Below are 23,865 nucleotides of genomic sequence, written 5' to 3' on the forward strand. Positions count from 1 at the left end.
ATCTAACATACATAGGCTTAGAGATAAAATTATCAATTTTAACATAAGGAATTCTGTTTGTACGAAATGGATGGATCCAAGACAACAATTTATTATAAAATTCACACGCAGCAGGTTTTTTAATAAGTAATTTGATATTAACTACACCAATGGCACAACAAAAATCAGTACAAAATGATTCAAGATATGAAAGAACGATTGAAGAGCTAAGTTAAAAACTATACAAAAAGACAGAGCGTTTCTTCACTAAAAGAGGATGATTATATTCTGGGCCTACAAAAGAGTTATCATTAACTCAAATGGCCTTTTCAGTATCATTCTCAGTTAAAACAATGCAGGAATCGTTACAGTTAAATGTAATTTTAGTTAAGGAAAAATCGTTAATATAGACACTTTCACATTTTTAAGCGAAAAGGTTATATAATATTGGCGCCCTTATTAGCATACTCACTTCAAAAAGCGTACAAGATGGATAAGATCTGCTGTTGTCATTTTTATTAGCAAATTTAAAAAAAATCTTTGACTAACAGTATTGCATACAATTTCTTTCTAAATAATTCTTAATAATAAATAGATTACGTTTTTGAAGCTTATGGAATTTTTTGTTATTAATAATTGCGATAATAATTTCACTAGAGAACTGCTTGTAGTTTTGGTAGATGACTTTCAACAATATTACTGTATTATAATTATAATAATTTAACTGTGGCTGTGCTGTTTGTTTATGGTAAGTGAATTACATATACAATTTATTTTACTTTTATAAATTGTACAATAAATCATAAACATATTTACTCTGTAGCATTTATTTATTACAGAAAATAAATTTCGTACACCTGGAAGAGAAGGCTTGAGATTATGAATAGTGACAGTCAGAAAAGATTTGTTATGGTTGAAGAGACCATCTCAGTTAAATCTGAAAATTTAATTTTTCATTAAAAGTTGAAAATGAAGTGGTAAGTGGTCGATTTTGTATACAGAGGTACACCAATTATCCAGATGGACATTGCAAGGCCAAATCTGGATAATTGAAAATGGTAATTTAAAAAAGGTTGTGGTATATATTGCACATATAATTCTATATTTAATGGGTAATACAATAAGTAAAAAAAATAAAAAGTAAATGTGTTTCAGTTAAATTAAGAAGAAATTTGGAAAATGAAAATAAAATGTACGGTGTAAGAAAAAAGAGATAGTAAAATGTTGCAAAAAATACAGTATATAGACATTTGCTTTTATAATCAGTTTTACAAATGTCTGTAAAAATATATATATACATATATATATATATATGTAATTATTATGTTTTTACTAAATGAATTGCAAATAGGCAGTTAAATAACCCAGTATAATAAAGATTGATTATAGGAATTGTAAAAATTCCTATTTAAACCATATGTCACAGGAATGGTACGCCTGAGTGTACAAGACTACACATAGTTTATATGTCATAAATACCATCCTCATTTAAATGGACGATGGTGGGGTAGCTTTATTGTTCACTAGTTGGTTACTAGTTTCAAAAAGAGTAATGACAATATTAGTGGTGTACTCATGATTAGGAGTTTTTACAATTTGTGTGCCTGCACCTACATATGCTATCAAATTTTATTTATATATATCCAGTTTCTGGCTCTGAAATGTCTTAATATCAAAGTGTGCTCTTTTTATTCTAATAAAGTGAATGAAATTTAGCCTACCTTTCCAGTAAACTTTCATCATCTACTAAATTTTTTCTGGTGTATATACATCTCTGAATTTTTTAACAAGATAGTCAATAATCGATTTTATTTTTTGGAGATTTATTAGTATTATCATCATGAGTAAAATTGAGTAAATACAATAAAAGTTTGATTCTTTGGGCTAACACTTTTCCAAATCCAAGAGTTGTAAAAAGGAGATTGTTTGTGAAATAACTTTCAGTCTGTGGCTTTCAGGTAATTCCTGATAGCATATATACAGCTACAAACAAAAGCATCTCATAATTATCAGTCTGTTTCCACAGGTGAAACCTCAAAAACTGGTTTGGTAGTTATTTTTTTTTTTAATGAAATCTTTGACATAAAGATTAGTCTGCTTGACATAATGAATGTCAACTAATTTATTTGTAAAAAATAACCCGAATAATGAATATACATTGTTAGGACATATGGAATAGAGAAACAATATGATACTACCGCTTCAGCAATAAATTAAAGTAAAAATGGAACTAGACTCGCATATGTTACAGTAACCCATCAACAAACACAATTAAATGGGTCAATTTATAATTCATCAGTGGCACTTATCAGCAAAAAAGTGGATAACGAATTATTTTGTCAAGGAAATTTTTATCAGGGAAGTTATTTGATGAGTTATTTCATCAAAAACTATGAAGGGGTTAAATAATTTGTGTCTTCTTTTCTGTCTTTAATGGGTTGAAAGACCTATTTTTTTAATTTACAATGGTATATTTAAATTTGTCAGAATAAAAAAAGATATTTTATTGAATATTAATTAATTTCAACATTTTTGTAAGGTTTTTTTCATCTTATTTTTATAGAAATCTGAGATCTCATTAAATGATGACATTCCACCTCGGATTAATCTTAAAATTAATGATGTACACACTATAAAGGCAGAAGAAGAGGAGGAATTTTATCCAGGTCATGTAAGTATTTATAATTATTGGATATTGTAACATACATGATGAGGTTGGACAGAACCCTGAAAAAGAAACTAAATTATGAAATATAGGTAATAGGAACTATAGTAACTAAAGTACACACGCCTTTGACAATGAAAAATTCATAACTTATTTCTTTGCAATGGCGGCAGAAATATTCAGTAATGAAGTAGAAGAATAAATCTATCTTTTCCTTAATGAATTTCTTTAATTCACAACTTCACCCATCTTGGGAGTGAAGAAATAATGAATATTTTTAATATCTCAATGTTCAAGGGAGCTAGGGCCTCGGTTAATGGCTTAAAACCTTCTCTGGGGTAACACATATGTATTCTGAAATTTGAAAGTAATCAGTCAGCTTCCTCTCACATGATGCATGATCAAACAGACAAACTATATATATATTCCCAGTTTGAATTTTCAAAATCGGATGATTGTTTTCTGATATAAGAGCACCTCCAAAAAAGTGGTCCAGGGGCATCCCGTTTGTTAATAGTTCATAGTAATGATTGGGCTAGCCTCCCATGAGGTGTTCGTATACCTCACCACTCTAGCCTCACATGCATACCCCAAGGGAAGGTCATTATTGTTAAACAGAAAGAAATTGTTCAAAATTTAATATTACTCATTATTTTTGTAATATTTTCAGTCGACTGATATGATGCATTCAGTTCAACCTCACCTCACACAGTGATGACTCCCAGTTCATTAAAGATTGTGCTTCAACCGGAAAATCTCCACTACTACAGATATATACTCATTTTTTTTTTTGAGATTGGAAACATATCTAAAAACCTTCTCAGTTATGCTGAGAAATGTGGGTAAAAATTTGGTTGAAAGTGATTAAGGAGTTTTTTTGTTTATCCCAAACAAACGAAAACCCTCTGCCTCTTTATATAATAGTATAGATAGAGATAGGAAGTATTATCAGCGAGTACTGCTTTGTTAAAGTGAAGCTTAATTCTAAGATTATATATTAAATTAATTTTAATTTCACCCAAATAGACTTTTAATTTGAAAAAAATTAACAGATTGCTGGCATGCAGAAATAAGAAAATGAGTGAAAAATCTCATACACAACCCAGCAGCTGTTTTTAACATATGAATAGATGTTTTTAACATTTTTATGTATTCATTCAGAACAAATAAATTTTGCTGCTTTTGCAAAATAAATTCTAATTTTCTTATCATTAAACTTTAAAATCCAATATCTTCATTGTTTGCATACTATCTAATTCATAAATTATCTACAATGCTAACTTCACTCATCGTAAAGTTCTTGTTCAGCTATTATAATTATTATTACTGTACATCCATTCTCAACATTGAATATTTTCTCGATGTATGGAAAATAGCTGAAACCAATCAAACTAGGTAAACTACCTGATGGTATCATATCGGCCGCTTAGTATGAGAAGTGTGCAGCAGTAACTGACCCGCTAGACACAATCAATGTAATAGATGTCATGTTGTTAGAGTCGTGAAATGGACAGTTAAGGCCTGTCACTGTAATCTGTGCAGATGGGTGGTGTCTGCATAATTAGTTCATGTTGGATTTTGGAAATGAAATCTTACTGCTGTTTCATGGCAGTTTAATAATTTTTTGAAGTACTTCGTATATTTTTGCAATTGTCTTTGTTGTTAAGGCCTAATTTTCCATTTTTATTCTCAAGCAAAGGCTGGGTAATTGTATTTGGTAAGTTTTTAAATTTTTGCAAGAGGTAAATTTTTTAATTTATTTATTTATATTTAATTTAATAGACAGGCATGAGACCCATGAATGCAAAATCATAAGTACATAATAAAAAAGAAAATAGTGTTTTTTTTTTGTTTTACATCGGAAGTGGGAAAACATGCTTAAACCAAACGCTCAGTAGCCTGTACATACTGGGTGTGAGGTTCACCGCCTACTGCAGTGGACTCGCTAAAAGCCCATTCCCTCAGGCAATGTGGTGCTGGAACTGCTGTAAAGGCTCTACTTCAGCACTACGTGCATCACAGGTACACCTCACATTCATGAAAATATTTACACACCACATTCACATGATATTTACAACTCAATATTTACTATACAAGTAGATTCTTAACTCCACACAGCTATGCTAGCCTTAGATGGCTGGAATGCATTTCATGGGAGCCATTGCTGATGGCAGTGTCGAGGCACACCTGTCACCTGCCCCCAAAGACTGGTGCCCAGCACTACCCTCAACTGACATCTTTGCTGCTCACCTCATGTTCTTCCTTTAGTAGTTTCTGGTGGAGCGCTCCACCAGAAACCACAGTGCACACATGGTCCAACTCTCACCGAACAAGAGCATCAACTGCATGACCCCCAAGCGAGTCCAAACCATCACATGGCAATTCTTCCTTCCACCTGGGACACATGAAAAAGATGTGCTCCATTGTGTTAGTTCTCAGTAGAGAACTGCTTCAAAAATTACATTTTTTTATAAATATTTTTGGTACATGAGTATCATCAATATTGTTAATATGTTTCATTTTTTTGTTTTTTATTACAGCAAGTAGATTTACTACAGCTGAAAGAGGAACTACTTGATATCGAAAAAGATCATTTAGCAATTGAAGACACCAACTTGAATAAGACAGAAAATTTAGAAGTTAAAAATGAAGTGGTAAGTAACGATATTAGATTCTGCATACAGTGAGATTCTGCACACATTGGAGCACAAAGATGTGCTCCAATGTGTTAGTTTCTTCACAATACTGACATTGATCTGTACACCTGCTTCCAATCCCGGAGACGTAGACCCCACATGACCCTTGGTCTATTGACCAATACAGCAGCTACTTCTGGGATCAAAATATAGCTCTAATGTTCTTTTGGATTCTTCCACCTCCTTTTTTTTTTCCTACTCCCCGATCGGATATCCAATTAAGTATACTCAGTCGGGGAGAGTGTCCTTTTACTCTCCAAGGAGGCGTCCCCCACCCGCCGGCTATACGTACGGCACGGCAGGTTGGCCTCCCCGGTCTCTGATCTTTTGTTTTACATTGCCTGCCTCTAATCCCCCGCTTTAGAGCCAAGGTCCGGCAATGCCGTCCCCCAGCGCCTCAGCAGGGAACCGGGACTCGATCTTTACGCCTTTGGCCTCTAATCGACAGCGCTGATCCCACAAAGAGCCTAGGCTCCCGCAGGGACGACCCCGCCGACCGGGACTTGGTCTTTTATTTTAACCCAAACTCAAACTCCCCTGGAGTTCACCCCCTTCTCAGGTACCCGCACACCAAGGCCTACAGGCCCTCCATGGAGTGACTGTCCGCCCTACCCTACTGTTTATAGTCCCATTCTTCTGTCTTCATCCTCTTTGGCCCGCAGGACCTCCCCGGCAAACCTGCGGAACCATTCCCGGTTTTCATTGTTGTACCCCAACCGGTTTATGAGATTTTCTGGTGTAAGACCATTAATTACAATTTGACCTCTGTTAACGGCCCATCTTGGACATATGAACAACGTATATTCGGCATCGTTGTTCTCTGGACAATAGATGCACAGCGGGGTGGCTCTCTTCCCGATCCTATACAGATACTGACCGAAAGAGCCGTGCCCCGACAGTAATTGTGTAATGTAAAAATTGACATCTCCGAGTCTATTGTTATTCCAGGTTTTAATATTAGGGATTAGGCGTCTGGTCCATTCTCCCACTCTGGACCCTGCCAACTCTTCTTTCCATTAGCCATTGATAGCTGCGGTTATCAATCTTCGAATAACCATTTTAGGTGTGCCGTGGTTTGGAAATAATCCTCTTAATCCCTTTACAGCAGGAGTAACTCTCCCACAAATCATATCGATATGCTTGCTGAACCTTAAACTTTTGTCCAGAAGTACCCCCAAGTATTTTGTTTCTTTTACTTCATCGATTCTCTTTCCTCTGATATTTAGATTCACACTTCTTAATGGTCTTCTACCCGAGAGGACCAGGCAACAGGATTTATTAGGAGCTATTTCTAATTTGTTATCCTCCATCCATTCATCTATTGTTCTAAGTGCTTGGTTTGCCTTGTTCTTCAGTTCATTAATATCTCTTGTCTTCCACTAATATTGCAATATCATCTGCGTATCCTACTATCGATACCCCTTCGGGGTAGTTCAGCCTGAAGATTTTATCATAGAAAACATTCCATAAGGTTGGGCCAAGTACAGATCCCTCCGAATACCTGAAATATGGCTTTCCTTTCTAGGGTTTTGACCTCTGTGAACCTATTTTGCAGATATTGATCTATCTGATTTACTAAGTATTTACTTATTTGCATGGCTTGAAGCGCCTCAATGATGACTGACCAGAGGGCCGTACCAAATGCGTTTCTAACATCAAGCATTATGATCATGGGGATTTTTCTAGTCCTCCATGTACCGCTTCTGCAATTTAATGCCCAGTTTTTTACCTTCTCGACTGCGGTCACCGTGGACCGTCCCTTTCTAAATCCGTATTGTTCCGGATGTAGACATTGTTTTTCCTCTATTTCCTCTCTAAGTCTATTTTCTAACAACCTTTCAACTACTTTTCCCATATTATTTATGAGCGTAATCGGTCTATATGCTGTGTTCTCTTGAATTTGTCCTGCCTTTGGGAGGAAGACTATTCTTGCTTCCTTCCAGCATTCAGGGAAGCTTCTATTTTGTAGGCCATAGCTGGCTACATCGACTATTTCCCAAGGTACGATTCTAGCTATTATCTTAATGATGGCCGCTGGGATGCCATCTGGGCCGGGGCTTTTCTTATTTTTTAATTTATTTATAGCTTCCATGACCTCTTTTTGTGTAGCTGCTATTTCTATGCTCAAATCACTAGAGAGTAGGCTCCTGTTATTATTAACTAGTATTACTTTATTCATGACCTTTGTTACAGCACGGGTTCCCGGTCCTATGTGAAGTGGATCCACAGTCCAGGCATATGGTTGCCTCCTTGTAATCTTTAATTACATGGCCGTGTTTACCACAGTTGAAGCAGAGGTTTGAACGGTCCTGGCCTCTGCACTCTTCTGCTGTGACCGACATCCCAACATCGATAACATTTCTCTATATCCGTCCGGATGTATGCCCTGCAACTCACCCACCCTAGTCTCAGCCTTGCTGCAATTAATTTCGTTGCATTCCTTTGACTTGTGACCACCGTGGCATTTTTTGTGTTTCCAAATGCCTCCCTTAGTGATTTGACCTGAAAGTTTTCTCCTTGTCCTAGTACCTTTTCTACCGCTTCCCTGACCTCTCGCTCAGCAGTGTCGCCTAGCATGTCTTTTACATGAACGACTGTTCTGCAGTCTCCTCTTGTTCTTATATCCACCTGGAGATCCTCTGCTCTGTTCTTCAGCAGGGAGGAAAACTCCCCCGCCTTCTGCGCCCCACTAATTCAGACCTCTAGTTGTTGATCCCTTCCCTGTTTAATTGACAGTATTTCACCGGCCTCCTCAACCTTAACCTCCACCACTTCATGGTTTTCAACAGATCGGCATAAGATTTACCGGGGGCCCTTACTACGACTGTTTTACTTTCAACGACCGAGGGGGTTCCCCTTCTTGTTGATACCGACCTCGACCTTGCCCTCCCTTGTTCGCTCAGGCTGGAGAGTAACATCCTCAGCAAGGTCTTACCCTTCCTCATCATGTATATTACTATTTTTCTCACTATGATGCCCGCTGGACCACTGGGAACCACAAAGACACCTGACTCCAGCTTACCTACAGCTCTTCGTAAGGCCTTTATAATATGAGAGGCCATTATCTTATCTCCTTCTCTAGAGTCATAGATTACCGTGTACCTAATCCGGTATTTGTGATCTTTCCATCTTCGAGGATGGTGGAGTCTTGTAAGATCATTGCCCCAGGTGCCGTCCCAGCGTACCGGCTGGATGGCTTTAATCCATTCAAATCGATGAAAAAACAGCTGTCATCTCCTGGTTTTAGATCTTTCTCCTGGGTCAGCCTGTTCATTACCCAGGTTGACCATCGTGTGGGTAATCTGTCTATCAGTTGTTCATCTGTCATCTCTTCATCTAGAATATCTGACATCTCGTTCCTGCCATGATTTTCGGTTTGCGTACTTTGGTCAACTGTGTCTGGAGCCTCATCATTTATTCGTTGTAAATCTTTAAAAATTTCTGCTTTGATAATTACATTTTTGCATAAGTATTTTTGGTATTTTTTAGTCAACAATATTATTAATACATAGTTGCGATTCATCAGCAAAAATTCTTATATCATGATCCATATCAAATTCTGGTCAGGCATGACATTTTTCATATGTTATAAAATTCCATTTCCATGCTCCACACAAGCTTCATGCGTATGTGATGATATAAAAAATAAATATTATTTGCAATCAGACTCGTATGATAAATGCTGAATATTACAGAATTAATATTTTTATTATCTGGTAAGTATTTATGAAAAATAAGATTAGAATTTCAAAATTTTATTTAATGTTTTCTCTCATGTTCATGATAAAATAATTTCAACAAAAGCAATATTGATACCGTCAGTAAGGTTAGAAAAAACTAAATCATAAGAATTACAGCAACAGATTAACAAATTGATTGTAAAAGATTACAATTTGTAAAAAACAATACCACTTTACAATTTGTGAATAGCAGCATTTTTGATAAAATTTAGCAAAAGAAACATTTTCTGGAATAAAACTTGGCACATTAAAGGCAACTAATAATAATAATTATTATTATTATGTGGCTATAATAGATTGTGGCTGCACTATTTATGTGTGTGGTAAGCTAATTAGATAAATAATTTTTTTTTTATTTTATAAATTTTACAATAAATCATGAACATAATTACTTACAGCATTAATTTATTGTTTTTTTATTACAGAAAATTAATTTAGAACAACTGAAAGTGGAGCTTGACATTATGAGTAGTGATAATGAAAAACGATCCCTATCAATTGAAGACACCAACCTAGTTACATCAGAAAATTTAAAAGTTGAAAATGAAGTGGTAAGTGGTCGATTTTGTATACAGTGCCACACCAATTATCCAGACGGACCTTGCAAGGCCAAATCTGGATAATTGAAATGGGTAATTTAAAAAAGATTTGTGGTATACAGTGCACATATCATTCTGTATTTAATGAGTAACATACTAAGTAAATAAAATTTAAAAATAAAACTAAACATATTTCACTAAAATTAAGAAGAAATTTAGAGCATATGTACAATGTAAGAAAAGATAGATTTAGTAATATGGTACAACAAATACAGTGTATAGAATGTAGAAAATTACTTTTACAAAGGCCAGTATATATATGGTTTTGTTAAATGAATTCCAAAACTGTAGTTTAAAAACCCAGTATAATAAAGATTGATAAGAAAAATACCTATTTAAGCAGAGATTCGTTTGAATGGTTCAAATTTTTCAAATAATATACTAGTTATGGTTATAAACCAAATGGTTATACTAGTTATGGTTCAAATTTTTCAAATAATATACTTTTTTTTTAGTTTCTTTGTCTTGATTTAAGCCGTCCAGCTTGTTAGACATTTAGAAAAATGGTGTCCCGCTGTATTATGTTGAGTCGTTGCAGATCATCTTGTGTTTCTTTCATTCAAATCGACTTTAATTTACTTACGTTGACGATGTTGGAAATTTTCTTAGCAAGTCTATCTTCACTCATCCTGTATAAGTATCATATATATATATTTTTGCTAAATGAATTGCAAAAAGGTCGATTGAAAAACCCAGTAAAATAAACATAAATAAATAATTTCCGGTTGAAGTGAAGATTTTTTTCCAAAAAATTCATTTTTTTTTCAATTTCTTAATTTGGATTTAAGCAGTGTAGTTTGTCAGATATCTTGAAAATCGGCATCCTACTGTATTGTTTTTCATTATTATGGCCATGCATGTAAATTTTGGATTTCATGCAGTTCATTTGTGAACTCGTATATATTAATTATTTAGCAGGTTAAAATTTTAATTCCATTTTTTTCTCTCTGTACATAAATGTCTATATGTACGATATAATATTCTTTCAGCCTCTGCAAAGCACGGAATTAGAGAAACACTCTTGCCTCTAATTTCTTCTTTAATATGCTTTCAGGCCTAAGCTCATTCTCAGTGATAACTTTTATAAATTCTTTAACTGTTCACAATTTATATAATAACTATTAGCTGAATTCACGTTTATATATATATATACACATCTTCAGTATTAATTTTTTCAACTATTTCCAAATTACCTTCTAAACTATATATCAGTTTTAAACTAAATAATAATCAAAATTATTATAAAATTGTCAGCAACATTTGAGAAACCTATTATTCTATTTTTAAATGATTTAAAATGTTCATTAAATCTATCTTTAGATGATCTATTTGTTTTATATATCTTTTTATAATTGTTCCATTTAATTTTATAAATACCAGAAGACCCACATTTATTTTTTACTTTTTATTGTTTTATTATATGATTATCAGGTTTGTATTTTTTATTTGTATACGCATCAATTTAGTTTTCTATAATTTTATTTGTATAAGAGTATTTTAGATAAACATTTCACTATTTTTATGGGTAATAATTTAGTAATATTTATATTACTAAAAATTTCTGGATTATATATTTAATATAAATCAATGACGTCTGATATCCATTTTTTTATAGCTATATTCTTTATACTAAAATTACAAAATTCCCATTTGTCGTTTATGTATTTTATTGCTCTGTTTATCATGTACTTAAAAATATTAACCTTATGGGACCGAATATGATTAGAATTCCTATTTATAAAAATTTCATTTCAGGTAGGTTTTTAATATAATTCATTATATAAATAATTTATTTTTCTGTTATGTTCCATTTCATATGTAAAATATAAAGTTTTATGATCTGGAACTGAATTTATTTAAAATTACTTCATCATTATCTATAATTGGTTCATATATAACTAAATTATCATCCACGAATCTGACCCACAATAAAATTTAATATACGTGATTTATACAATATACTGTTCTATTATCAAATTCCTGCAATATATTTTTGACATTAAAGCAGATAAGGGAAATCCCATGGGTAAAATATTTTCTCATATGTAACAGGTTCCAATAAATTCAAAATAATTCTGCTTACACATGTTTCTAATTGTTAAATATTTATAAATTTTTTGTCTTCACCTGCTTTTATTAATTTATTTTCTATTGAGATTGTGTGATCAATGGGTTAATCTGGGTACATATTGGTTATATCTAAGCTAGTAATTATAGTTTTAATAATTTTTAACTTATTTAATTTATTAATTCATACCTATTTTTTATATTTTATTTGTATTCTAAATTTATCTTTGATCTAATTGATATATCAATAATTTTAGTAATAATATAACTTGGGGCTGTTTTGAAATTAATTAATGGTCTTGTTGTTATACCTTCTTTGTGTAATTTTGGGAAACCTGTAAGTTTTGGGGTATAAGGTATATGTGGATAATCTGATATGATATTTTAATTTATTATTATTATTAAATATTTCCTTGTATTTAACTATGGAATCTTTTTTTAATTTTTAAAACTTTATTGTTGGGTCATTAATTTTTTTTAAAACAATTTCATTTATATATTCAATTTATTTCTCAATTGAAATAACAGGAATTTTTGTTTTATCGTATTCTTCTGGTATTTATAAAATTAAATCCAACTATTGCAAAAAGATTACAAAATGTAAAAAGCTAATAGTTATTGTGTAATTGTAAGCAGTTTAAGAATTTATAAAAGATATCACTGAGGATGGGCTTAGGCCCAATAGCGTTTTGATGAAGTAAAAGATTAAACGTGAGTGTTTCTCTAATTCTGTGAATTGCGAAGGCTATTGTATATATATATATACGGGTGTAACATTTAGGATCAGACTTTGTAACCTTTATCCAAAATAACATCTTTTAACAAAAGTCAGATTGAGCCTTCATGGGTTATGCTTGGAGGTATCCCGAACAAATAGGAGAAATTTGTCTGGTGAACTGAATCTAAAAAAACTTCATAGCTTCATTTATCATCTAATCACAACTCACTAGATCGCATTTAGAGTTATAACTCGGAACCTAATTTTACAGGTGACCCCTTGAGAGGCATCACAAAAAGGTCTTTTTTAAGGAATAGTCCACCTGCTGAACCAAGCAACACCAGAGTTAAGAAAAGGCAGCATTTGGATATGGTGGGCTTCCACTTAGAAGATAACATGCAACTGGAAGCATTGGAATGCCCTAACACTACACACACAAATAAGAAAAATACAAAGTCCAAAATCAAACCATCTACATTTCCACACACAAAGTAAACTTGCTGCAGCAGACTGGTAAACTAAAAATAATAACTGGCCGAATGGACCAATACAAAATTTTCATTATGGGTCTGCAGGAAATAAGAAACACTGACCAGGATGCCATGGAATCTCACGGATATAGACTCTGCAGAGGTATACCTGGAAAGAGAGTGATAAAAAGTCCCACAGTTTTGAACTGGCTTTTTAGTCAGACTCAAAATAATAAACTCCATACAAGAATTCAAGTCACAATCTCCAAGAATCGCAACACTCACACCAAATGCATCTAATAAAATCTACACTATAATAAACAGCCATGCATCCACTAATAATAAAAATAATTCTCCAAAAGACCATAAAGAAACAGTATGGTTCTGGAATCTACTCGACCTAACTATAAATAACATAACTGAAATCCATGTTAAACAATTAATTGGAAACTCAATGCCCAACTAGACAGAGAAAGAAGACCACAACATCATCGGAAAATGGCCCGCCCAAAAGAAAACAAACAAAAATGGACAGAGATTCATCGATCTCTGCAGAAATGACAATCTAATCTTGAAATCCACATATTTCAAGAGGAAACCTTAAAAAATCAAAATCATAAAACACCTTGATTACATTATAGGAGAATGGTAACTAGACCGTCTTTATGGATAAACAGCACCACATTGAGATCTACAGTGTAAAAGTCATCCGAGGCGTAGACACTGGATCCAATGACTATGTAGTCAAAATTAAATTTGCTTCAGAAAGAAAACAACAAAATCAAGTCCTAAAACTAGAAGAAAAGAGGATGCTGCCCGACTGGTCAAGAATGAAAATGACCAAAAAATAACAATCACAGATAAACTCAAATATCCAGTCAACAACATTAAACAAATCGGAGAAGAATTAGCCCCAATAAAATCCCGTACAAAAACATCAATGTTGGAACGGCAAATGTGTCAAAATAGTGGAAAAAATATCTGTTATTGCTATTATCCCAAAAATTAGAAATATCCTTCTCAAATCTAGTAAAACAAAGAAAAGAAACCACCTGACCCCTAAGGAGAATAAAGAGACTACATCATTAAGAAACACTGAAGTCAATAGAAGGAACTGGCTATTTCAAGAAAGCTTATGACTGCATCCCTATTAAAAATTCTAAGACACCTTGAACTACTTATCAAATTATAAACATGATAAAACTGACCCTTACAAACAGTGTCAAAGGTAAAATTCAGAGATGAGCTCTCAACTTTTTGAGATCAAAACAGGATTGCGCCAAGGGAATGAGTTCTTACGACTACTGTTCAACTGTATTTTAGAAATTGTAATTAGGGAATGGCTCAAGCTCTCAAAAAGGTGTCTCCCAAGAGTTAAAATGGGTGGAAAAATTGAAACAAACTGTCCTAGTTTTGCTGACGAGTTGGCACTTGTAGCAAATGCCATTGATGAAACTAAATCATGGATATTAGTACTTCAAAAAATTACAAATAAAATTGGACCCAAAATTTAGTAACCCAATTTAAATACCTTGGAGAAATAGTAACAAACAATCTAAATGAAAAATCCTTTATCTGAATAAGAAGAAAAAACTAGCTGAAGCACAAAAATGAACCTGGTACACTTAAAATAAAAATGCCTATCAAAAAATACAAAAATAAGACACTAAAACACAGTTATAAAACCATAAACCACTTATTCAGCAAACACTCTTCCACCTGAACGAACAATCAAAGACAGACAGATTCCAGAAGATGGAAAGAAAAAATTGGAAGAACTTGCATGGACAAAATGTATCATAAAGATGGGCAGTGGTGGGAGTGTGCCAAACAGAATCATGTACAAAGAGTTAGAACCCATTACTGATATGCATAAGAGATTAGGATTCTTTCGACATAATCATGAGGATGCAGTATTCAAGACTTCGGAAACTGCTAATGCAGTACAATCTCGACTCGGAAAATACAAAGGCAGGATGCAGATGATTCGGAGAAATAAGATAGGATCTGAAGGAAATTGGCATTACATCAGTAGACGCCACAGGTACGATAAAATTAAATGAGAAACTCATGAACAAAAACTCTTATAAGATAAAACCTCACAACACAAACATTTTCAACACTAGAAAGGGCACAAAGATTGAAATGTATGAAAAAGTAATGGGAGGACCACAAGGCCCAAACAGTCCCATCAAAGAGACATGCATAACTCATCACAAAAAAGTTGTTTTAACAGCTGATTTTCAAAGTCGAAAGTTCTCAGGTTCAAATCCTAGTAAAAGTCAGTTGCTTTTATAAGATTTATTAATTTAACAGTGAATACCTGTGTACCCTGGTGGTTGGGGTTTAATTAACCATATGTCTCAGGAATGGATGATCTGAGTCTCTACCAAACTAAACAAAGTGTAGTATGATACGTAACATTATCTCATTGAGGCATGGTGAAATTTGTTTACATGTTGTGAATCTTCTATGTATACTTTTCTCATCTAACTGTGAAAACTATTAAATTATAGAAATAGTTCATACATATTTATAAATTTATGCATTCAGAGTTCAAGATCACAGAATAATAACTTAGATTCATGTTTGCCTGTTCACAGAGTTATTACTATATTTCAGTTTAATACTAGTTATAAATTTTTTTTTTTAAATGAATTTTAATGTTTTGAAATATGAAAATGTTTTCCTTCTTAGTGTGGAAATTTCTAAAACAAGGGGCAGGACAAATACTAACATCACATTCACAACAATAATATCGTGATTCCTTTCTTATATGGTTTCCATAATAACAACACATCTTGTAGGTGCAATTTTTATTCTGTATCGGGAATATACGACAGGGGAATGTCATTCTCAGAGTATGAGAGGATCATCTCCTACAGAGAGCCTACAATTTTTGGGAGTGACTTTGATGAATTTCAACATTTTGTTCAATAAGGGGCTTCTCTGAATTGAAGAAGAGTGTACTGGACTGTAAAGTTTAAAAAAAAATTATTAAAATTGTAGCTCCAGCGTTTTAATGTTTTTAGTGAATGGAGTCATATATAATTTATAATTTTCTGTTTACAAGACCATTAGTTGGTTGCTTTAAACTGTCTGCCCTAGGTTTGATTTTGTTTCATGTGAAGCAACTAAAGTACGTCTGGGCACAGTCATGGTAATGTTCTCTGATAGTTTTGATGTCCATTGTACATAAATTTCTGTGGTATAAATAATTGAGCTGCTTGTGTGTGGCTGATTATCACCTTTATTTCAGTGGTAATATCATGTTTATGTAACACTGGTGTATATTTGTTGTGTGAAATATTGTAAAACCTCTTCTTCTCTTTCATTCTTGAGAATGACTAGTGCCGTTTTTATTAGTGATGTGTCTAATGTCAGGTCTCACATTAATCATTCACTTGACAATATTTTATATATATATATACACTATAATTCAGTTCTTAAATATTCAGGTAAACAAAAAGTTACACACAAATAAATATAAATAAAAATTTCAATATATGAAATGTTTTACAGTTTTCAGCGACTTTGTTGTTTTTATTATAAATACTTCAATTTTAACTTAGATTGTTTTTATTTTTGAAGATAATGGATGTACCTGTAAAGAATATCTACGTGTAATATCAACTAAAGTACGTCTGGGCACAGTCATGGTAATGTTCTCTGATAGTTTTGATGTCCATTGTACATAAATTTCTGTGGTATAAATAATTGAGCTGCTTGTGTGTGGCTGATTATCACCTTTATTTCAGTGGTAATATCATGTTTATGTAACACTGGTGTATATTTGTTGTGTGAAATATTGTAAAACCTCTTCTTCTCTTTCATTCTTGAGAATGACTAGTGCCGTTTTTATTAGTGATGTGTCTAATGTCAGGTCTCACATTAATCATTCACTTGACAATATTTTATATATATATACACTATAATTCAGTTCTTAAATATTCAGGTAAAAAAAAAGTTACACACAAATAAATATAAATAAAAATTTCAATATATGAAATGTTTTACAGTTTTCAGCGACTTTGTTGTTTTTATTATAAATACTTCAATTTTAACTTAGATTGTTTTTATTTTTGAAGATAATGGATGTACCTGTAAAGAATATCTACGTGTATGAAGCATTCCCCTCTAACAGTATCAAACTAGAAACTGAAGATGATACCACAAAGGAAACTTTATTGTTGATTTTACCACATCACCCTATTGAAGATGATATTACACCTGTTTGTGTAAGTATAAATTGATTTATTTTTTGCTTTTTTTGTGTCATATGGAAAGATCATCAGCCATTGAACTATAACATTAAATTATTGATTTTGTGTTTCAGGAAAGTGAATCTTTGCAAGTGAAAGAGGAGCCGATCAATAATGGGTGTGATAATATTGATGAAGTGACAGATCCTCTTGTGAGTGAAGGGACCAACCTAATTAAATTAGAAGATCATAAAATGAAAAATGAAGCAGTAAGTTAGTTTTACTCGCCCTTTCAAAGTGAATTTTGTAGAGTAGTTATGTGAGTGAAACTTTATGTAAGCACTTAATGTTGATGTTTTAATTTGACTTCATTGCATTTTTTTACCATGTTTTGGTTTATTCTTTAGTATTACATGAACTTTCAAGTACGAGGATCATTACAGTTCTGATGTTTTACTAGACTGATTGATATGTACTGCCACATTGGCCAAAAAGATACTGTTCTTTTACCACAATAATGTGCGGGTACACATATCTCTGATAGTAGTTGCAAAACTCAATGATAATCCACACTTTGACAAAGTCATCTGGAAGCATGTGCTGTATTCACCTGACTTGGTTTCAATTAATTATTACCTTCTCCCAAATCTGAAATAATGGCTCATTGGACAAAGATTTATTTCTAATGATGCAAAGGTGAGAGAACTGCTTATTTCGCAGAGCTGGACAAATCACATCATACTGATAATATAAAAAAAGTTGGAAAATCTGGGTAAATGAAACAAATTGCAAGAGAATTAAGTTGAAAGTTAAAAAAAAATTCTTCAAAACCTTCCTGAACAACCGCCATATTTGTTTTAAATTGACTTATAAAATTAATTTTCTCAGATTTAAATTTGTGATTAATGTGTTTGCTATTTTGTTATTTTTTGCAACATACACTTTGAGAAAATAAAGTGTATAATATATATATATATAACAATTGTAATATTGTATTAATAGTAAATTCATATAAAAATAAAATTAAATCAGTTTTGTTCTTTTTTGGCCTAATTTTGTCATAATTGGATTTTTCTAAAATTTTTAGCAAGATAGATTTTAATGGTATTTACTACCAAAAATATTTATTTTTAGGATATGTGATTTGTATATAAGTGGTATTATTACTAAGTTCCAGTCAGAATAAAATAAAAAAAAACATTTATTGGAAATTAATTAGTTTGTAATATGATTTCTTTATCTTTTTTTTAAAGGAACTGAGATCTTATTGAATGATGTTTCACCACTGGTTAATCTTAATATGAAAAGCAATGAACTTCGAATAAAAGATTTTCACACAGTGAAGACAAAAGATGGGATGGTATTTTATCCATGTCGTGTAAGTATTAGCTTTTGGCTATTGTAACAAACATGATTTGTCTCTTCTTAATTTCATTACTATGTATATATTTCAATGTGTTCGTTTTTAACAAAATGTTTGTAATTGTATTTAGTTCATTTTAATTAATATCGATTTATTGAAATGTTTGTGAATGATAAATGATCAATGTGTGAGAGCAAAGTGTGTTTTTGAAATTCATTGATGACTGAAATATGTGAATTTTAACCTGTTGATGGAGTTGACATTTTAGTAAGCTTTGGGTGATTTGTTGTTAATTGTATTCAGTGTTCATGTTTCAATATTTACCAGGTAGGCAGTTTAAAGTGGACCTGGTAAGACTAAACATGGTTGTGACATAAAATCTGTAAATGAAAAGAAAATAATATAAAATCTAATTTTGTGATTACATTAGGAAGACTTAACATATCTACCATATTTTGACAAAAGATATCCGAAGCGATCACCCTGCACAGCTGATGCATCAATGCTAAAGTAATCATATTGAGAGTCACCTGATGCAAACTGTTGTCAATGACTTCAGTTTTTTATTATGAGCATTTGTCTTCAGTTAATGATAGTGTAGGACTTGCAGCTAGACAAATCGTCTAGTCAGAATTGCACTAGACAAATTGTGTTGACAAGGAAAACCACTGTTCTCGAAAATTAATGCACTGAAGCATGAATAGTTTACAACAGACAATAATAGATTAGAGCAGTAATATACACCTCAAATAATAGTGCTAATAGGAGCAGTGTAAAAGGTAACACTCAAATACCTGTAGTTAAGCTCTCTCAGTTTGGTTTTTAAGTTTCTTGCCCTGTGTGGAAAGATATATATATATATAAGTGTTTCTTGCAGGCGCACCACTTCATCAGATTTATTTACAAGTTTTTTAAATGTTTTTAATATATTGTTATAAGAGGACACGAATTTAGAAGAATTAAAAAAATAATATATTTTTATTTTGTTTATTATAAAATTATACATTATAAATCATGTTTTCCAGTTTGATCACATATATATATATATATATATATATATATATATATATATGTTGTATTTTTTTAATAAAAAATTCAACTTGAACAACCCAAGTACAGAATTATAAAGTAAATGAAATGACACTTACCTTATTTTTTATTCCAAAAGCATCTTTACAGGATCCTGCATCATCAGTTGTATATAATATAATAAATAAAATTACATATCAAACATAATAAAAAATTAAAATAATGTAATATTAAAATTTCAATGTAGTGAAAATATCAAGAAATTTAATTTAAATAATACTACGTAAAGTTTGGACATTTTTCAGAAATTTTAAACATATAAATACAAAAGATTCCAACTTGATCAACTTTCAGACTGAATATGAAGATGACAATTATAAAGGCAGCAACAGATGGCAGCACATTTTTATATAAAAAAAAGAAATAATCATAATTTTTATAAATAGCGTGATTTAAATCCACTCAGTAATGTAAATTGGCTTCCCAGGTTACATATCATAAATTTATTCTATTTATTATTTTTTTAAACTTAAGTTGTTATTTATTGTAGAAGTAGTTATTTTATTTAACTGACTTCATATGTTTTTTATATATGATTGTAGTTTTAATTTTTTATTATGTTTGATATGTAATTTTATTTAATTGTATTATATAAAACTGATACGCAGGATCCCGCAAAAAGGCTTTTGGCATAAAAAATAAAATGTTATTTCATTTACTTTGTAATTCTTTACTTGGGTTGTTGATGTTGGTTTTCTATTATAAAAATACCATATATTGGTACAGAAGAATATGACGTTTTACTATAATCTACAGAGTGTCCAGTCTAAAAGTACAGCTTAAAATTAAGAGAACCAGTTAACATAACTTGGCAACTTTTTTTTAAATAAACATCTACTCTCGCAATGTTTTAATGTAAATTTGTCTACTTCAGTTATGCACCTTTTGTTGCTCTTCAGATGCCTGAAAAATAATCTAACTCCTGCCAGGTGTTTAAGAGCATCAGCTTCATTAATAGACCTACAGCTTCAATTTTTTTATTTTAAATCGTCCAAATCTCAAACTTTCTTTTGTTACAACTTTTAATGAAATTTCAAGCAAAAAAGTTAGAGGTCAAAAGTCTTTTTGTCAAAAGTCTGTTATTCCAGAAAATAATTTAAAAACACAACATATTAAGCATAACGAAGAGAAGAATTATGTTTGTACCATTTGTCAGAAGACTTTTAATCAAAGTTCTGAATTAAAATCACATTTAAACGTTCATACGAAAGAGAAAACTTATTATGTTTGCAAAATCTGCCATAAGGTTTTTAACTGTAATTTTAATTTAAAGCAACATCTTAACATTCATACAAAAGAGAAGAATTATATTTGTAACTTTTGTCAAAAGTCATTTAATCAGAAAGGCAGTTTAAAATTACATCTTAATATTCATACAAAAGAGAAGAATTATATTTGTAACTTTTGTCAAAAGTCATTTAATCAGAAAGGCAGTTTAAAATTACATCTTAATATTCATACAAAAGAGAAGAATTATATTTGTAACTTTTGTCAAAAGTCATTTAATCGCAAAGACAGTTTAAAAATTCATCTTAATATTCATTCAAAAGAGAATAATTATATTTGTAACTTTTGTCAAAAGTCATTTAATCAGAAAAGCAGTTTAAAATTACATCTTAATATTCATACAAAAGAGAAGAATTATATTTGTAACTTTTGTCAAAAGTCATTTAATTCCAAAAGCAATTTAAAAAAACATCTTAATATTCATACAAAAGAGAAGAATTATATTTGTAACTTTTGTCAAAAGTCATTTAATCGCAAAGACAGTTTAAAAATTCATCTTAATATTCATTCAAAAGAGAATAATTATATTTGTAACTTTTGTCAAAAGTCATTTAATCAGAAAAGCAGTTTAAAATTACATCTTAATATTCATACAAAAGAGAAGAATTATATTTGTAACTTTTGTCAAAAGTCATTTAATCAGAAAGGCAGTTTAAAATTACATCTTAATATTCATACAAAAGAGAAAAATTAGTTTTGTAACTTCTGCGAAAAGGATTTTTATTGCCTTTCTAGTTTAAAGCGACATCTGAATATTCATAACTAATTTCAACTATTTCTTATGATGTTATTTGTACTTGCATACATGGTCTCACACTCACTACAGACGTTGAGATGTTTGTTGTCATTGATTGATGGGCACATATGACATCGCCTGTGTTTTTTCTGTAGCAATTCAGGTTCGATTTTTCCTTTTTTAATTTTTAATACATTTCTAATATTAAAGTCAGCGATGTTGGAAGTCTGGATTCTTCAAGTCGTCGTCTTATATGAGTTAAGGCAAATGATTTCCTTAAATATGTGTCCATATTTTCAGGGCTTATTTTTCATGAACATTTAAAAGGTGCATAGATCCTGAAAACTGATAAGCATCTTGTCTACAATCAGATACTTGGAGGGAGAATAATTGAACTGGCAATTGAGAGGAACATTTTAAATAATTTGAAAATATGAGCGGTTTTGTCACCATCTCGTGTACTGGAGTGTACTTTAGTGCCGTTAAAACTAACAGAAATAAAAACCGCTGAAGGGACACGGTTTCCCTGATTATAACACTTCCAGTTCCATTACTTTCTGTAGATTCCTCACATCTTCTTTACTAGAATTAAATATACCAAATAAATACAGTAGTCCATTAAAGCTTTTAATTCAATATTATCAGTGCGATTAACAAAGGAAGTTGCGGAGCAGTAGTTTTAGTGATAATTTAATAATTTAATGTCTTATATAATGTATAACATTTCATTAGTAAACAGTAATTCCCAATAATAAATTGAATTAATAGAGATGCAAGTTTTTAGCAGTTTCTTTTATTTGAGAAAGATGAGTCCTTATAACATTAGTTCAGTACTCTATTTATAACAATTTTTTTCATAAACAGACTTTCGTCTAATTTCCTCTTCATCAATTCATCTGATACACTTATCGCGTTTTTGTTTTTAATTTCACATACATTGTCAGGACTTTCTATGTCACATTCACTATCGCTATCATATTCACTAAATATAGATTCACGGTCCTACAGATCATCAGTTCATTAAGATATCTTCAATTTCATTTTCATTCAAGCTTTTACTACATTCACAAGAGTACTTATACTCAGTAAACTCATAATTTGTTAAAAATGTAAAAAATACAATGACGATTTTATACAAAAAAAAAGTAACATTGCTACTATCATCGGATTGATTGTGAACACTCGTAAAAGGTAAACCAATAAGTTTCATTGTACATGGCACTATAGCTGGCCTTGAAACACCCTTGAATAGAGTGGACAATGAAATCAGGGAAGTAGCAACTGTCATTGCAACATAGCCAACAAAAATATACCTCTCGGGTTAAAAATGACCAGATGACAGCAATTAAGAGTTAAATTTGTATAACTTTGCAATTATTTTGAATTTATGCTTGTAAATTTACCAAAATATTTTTCAAAATATATAATATCAGAAAATATAAAAAAAATTACATTTTTTTTTAACACCTAAAAAAATTAAGAATCTTTAAGATTAGATCATATTTTGTTGCTACTGGTATATTCCGATACATCTATTTAAGAAATTTTTTGATATATATTTTAAGAAATATATTTAGCAATTACATTTACCATTTCTATTTGAATCTTTTGTAAAGGCAAAAAAATCTCCTCTTTAGTATTTATTTTTTCTACACAGAATCTTCCCTTTCTAACCCACCCTGATATATTTCCCAATTTGTTTATTGATGTGCTCTTCTCTTCTTTGTATTCTCTACAAGTTTTATAACATTTTAAAGGTTACTGAAAGGAGAAACATTCCTCTGTAATTATTAACTCCTCTTTTGTGTCAAGGATGAATTGGGGCAGAGTGGCCATTCTGGCAGGATTTTTTTTGTCTTCAATATTTTCTGTAATAGATCATTGATTAATTAGCTAATAATCATAATTTTAAAAATTACACAGTTATTGGGTCCTCACCCGGATGCTTTATTAATTTTTAGAGATCTGTTTATTCTTTATTTCTTGTTTATTCAGGGGACTTGAGTTTTCTACTTTAGTTACTGGTTACAAACAGTTGAGCTTTTTTCTGGATTTTTTAGCAGATTCAACAGTTTTTCAAAATTATTGGCTAAAATTTTACTATCGCAAAATAATATTTTTTATTAAATTTTATATGTATTCAATTTTTTATAAAATAAATATCTATATGAAATAGAGTATTTTATTGTAATAAAAAAATTAGTTTATTATATTTCAGTTTTAGAAATGTTTATAATATATAAATTGCGATTAT

At 31.3% G+C, this 23,865-nt stretch overlaps 2 protein-coding genes across 2 annotated transcripts in view; both read left to right on the forward strand.

Moving 5' to 3' along the window:
* The window catches only part of LOC142317436 (protein argonaute-2-like), a 150,429-nt gene that overhangs the window by 82,163 nt on the left and 44,401 nt on the right, over positions 1-23,865 (forward strand). The window lies entirely within an intron of this gene.
* Positions 837-23,719, forward strand: LOC142318050 (uncharacterized). The gene is made up of 8 exons (XM_075354577.1): positions 837-956; positions 2,543-2,650; positions 5,185-5,298; positions 9,506-9,631; positions 17,023-17,172; positions 17,271-17,405; positions 18,390-18,514; positions 23,607-23,719. Exons 4-7 carry the CDS (start codon positions 9,545-9,547, stop codon positions 18,405-18,407), a joined length of 390 nt encoding a protein of 129 aa, XP_075210692.1. The 5' UTR covers positions 837-956; positions 2,543-2,650; positions 5,185-5,298; positions 9,506-9,544; the 3' UTR covers positions 18,408-18,514; positions 23,607-23,719.

The sequence above is a fragment of the Lycorma delicatula genome, chromosome 1 (assembly GCF_047948215.1).
Source record: "Lycorma delicatula isolate Av1 chromosome 1, ASM4794821v1, whole genome shotgun sequence".
In the NCBI taxonomy this organism is placed as follows: Eukaryota; Metazoa; Arthropoda; class Insecta; order Hemiptera; family Fulgoridae; genus Lycorma; species Lycorma delicatula.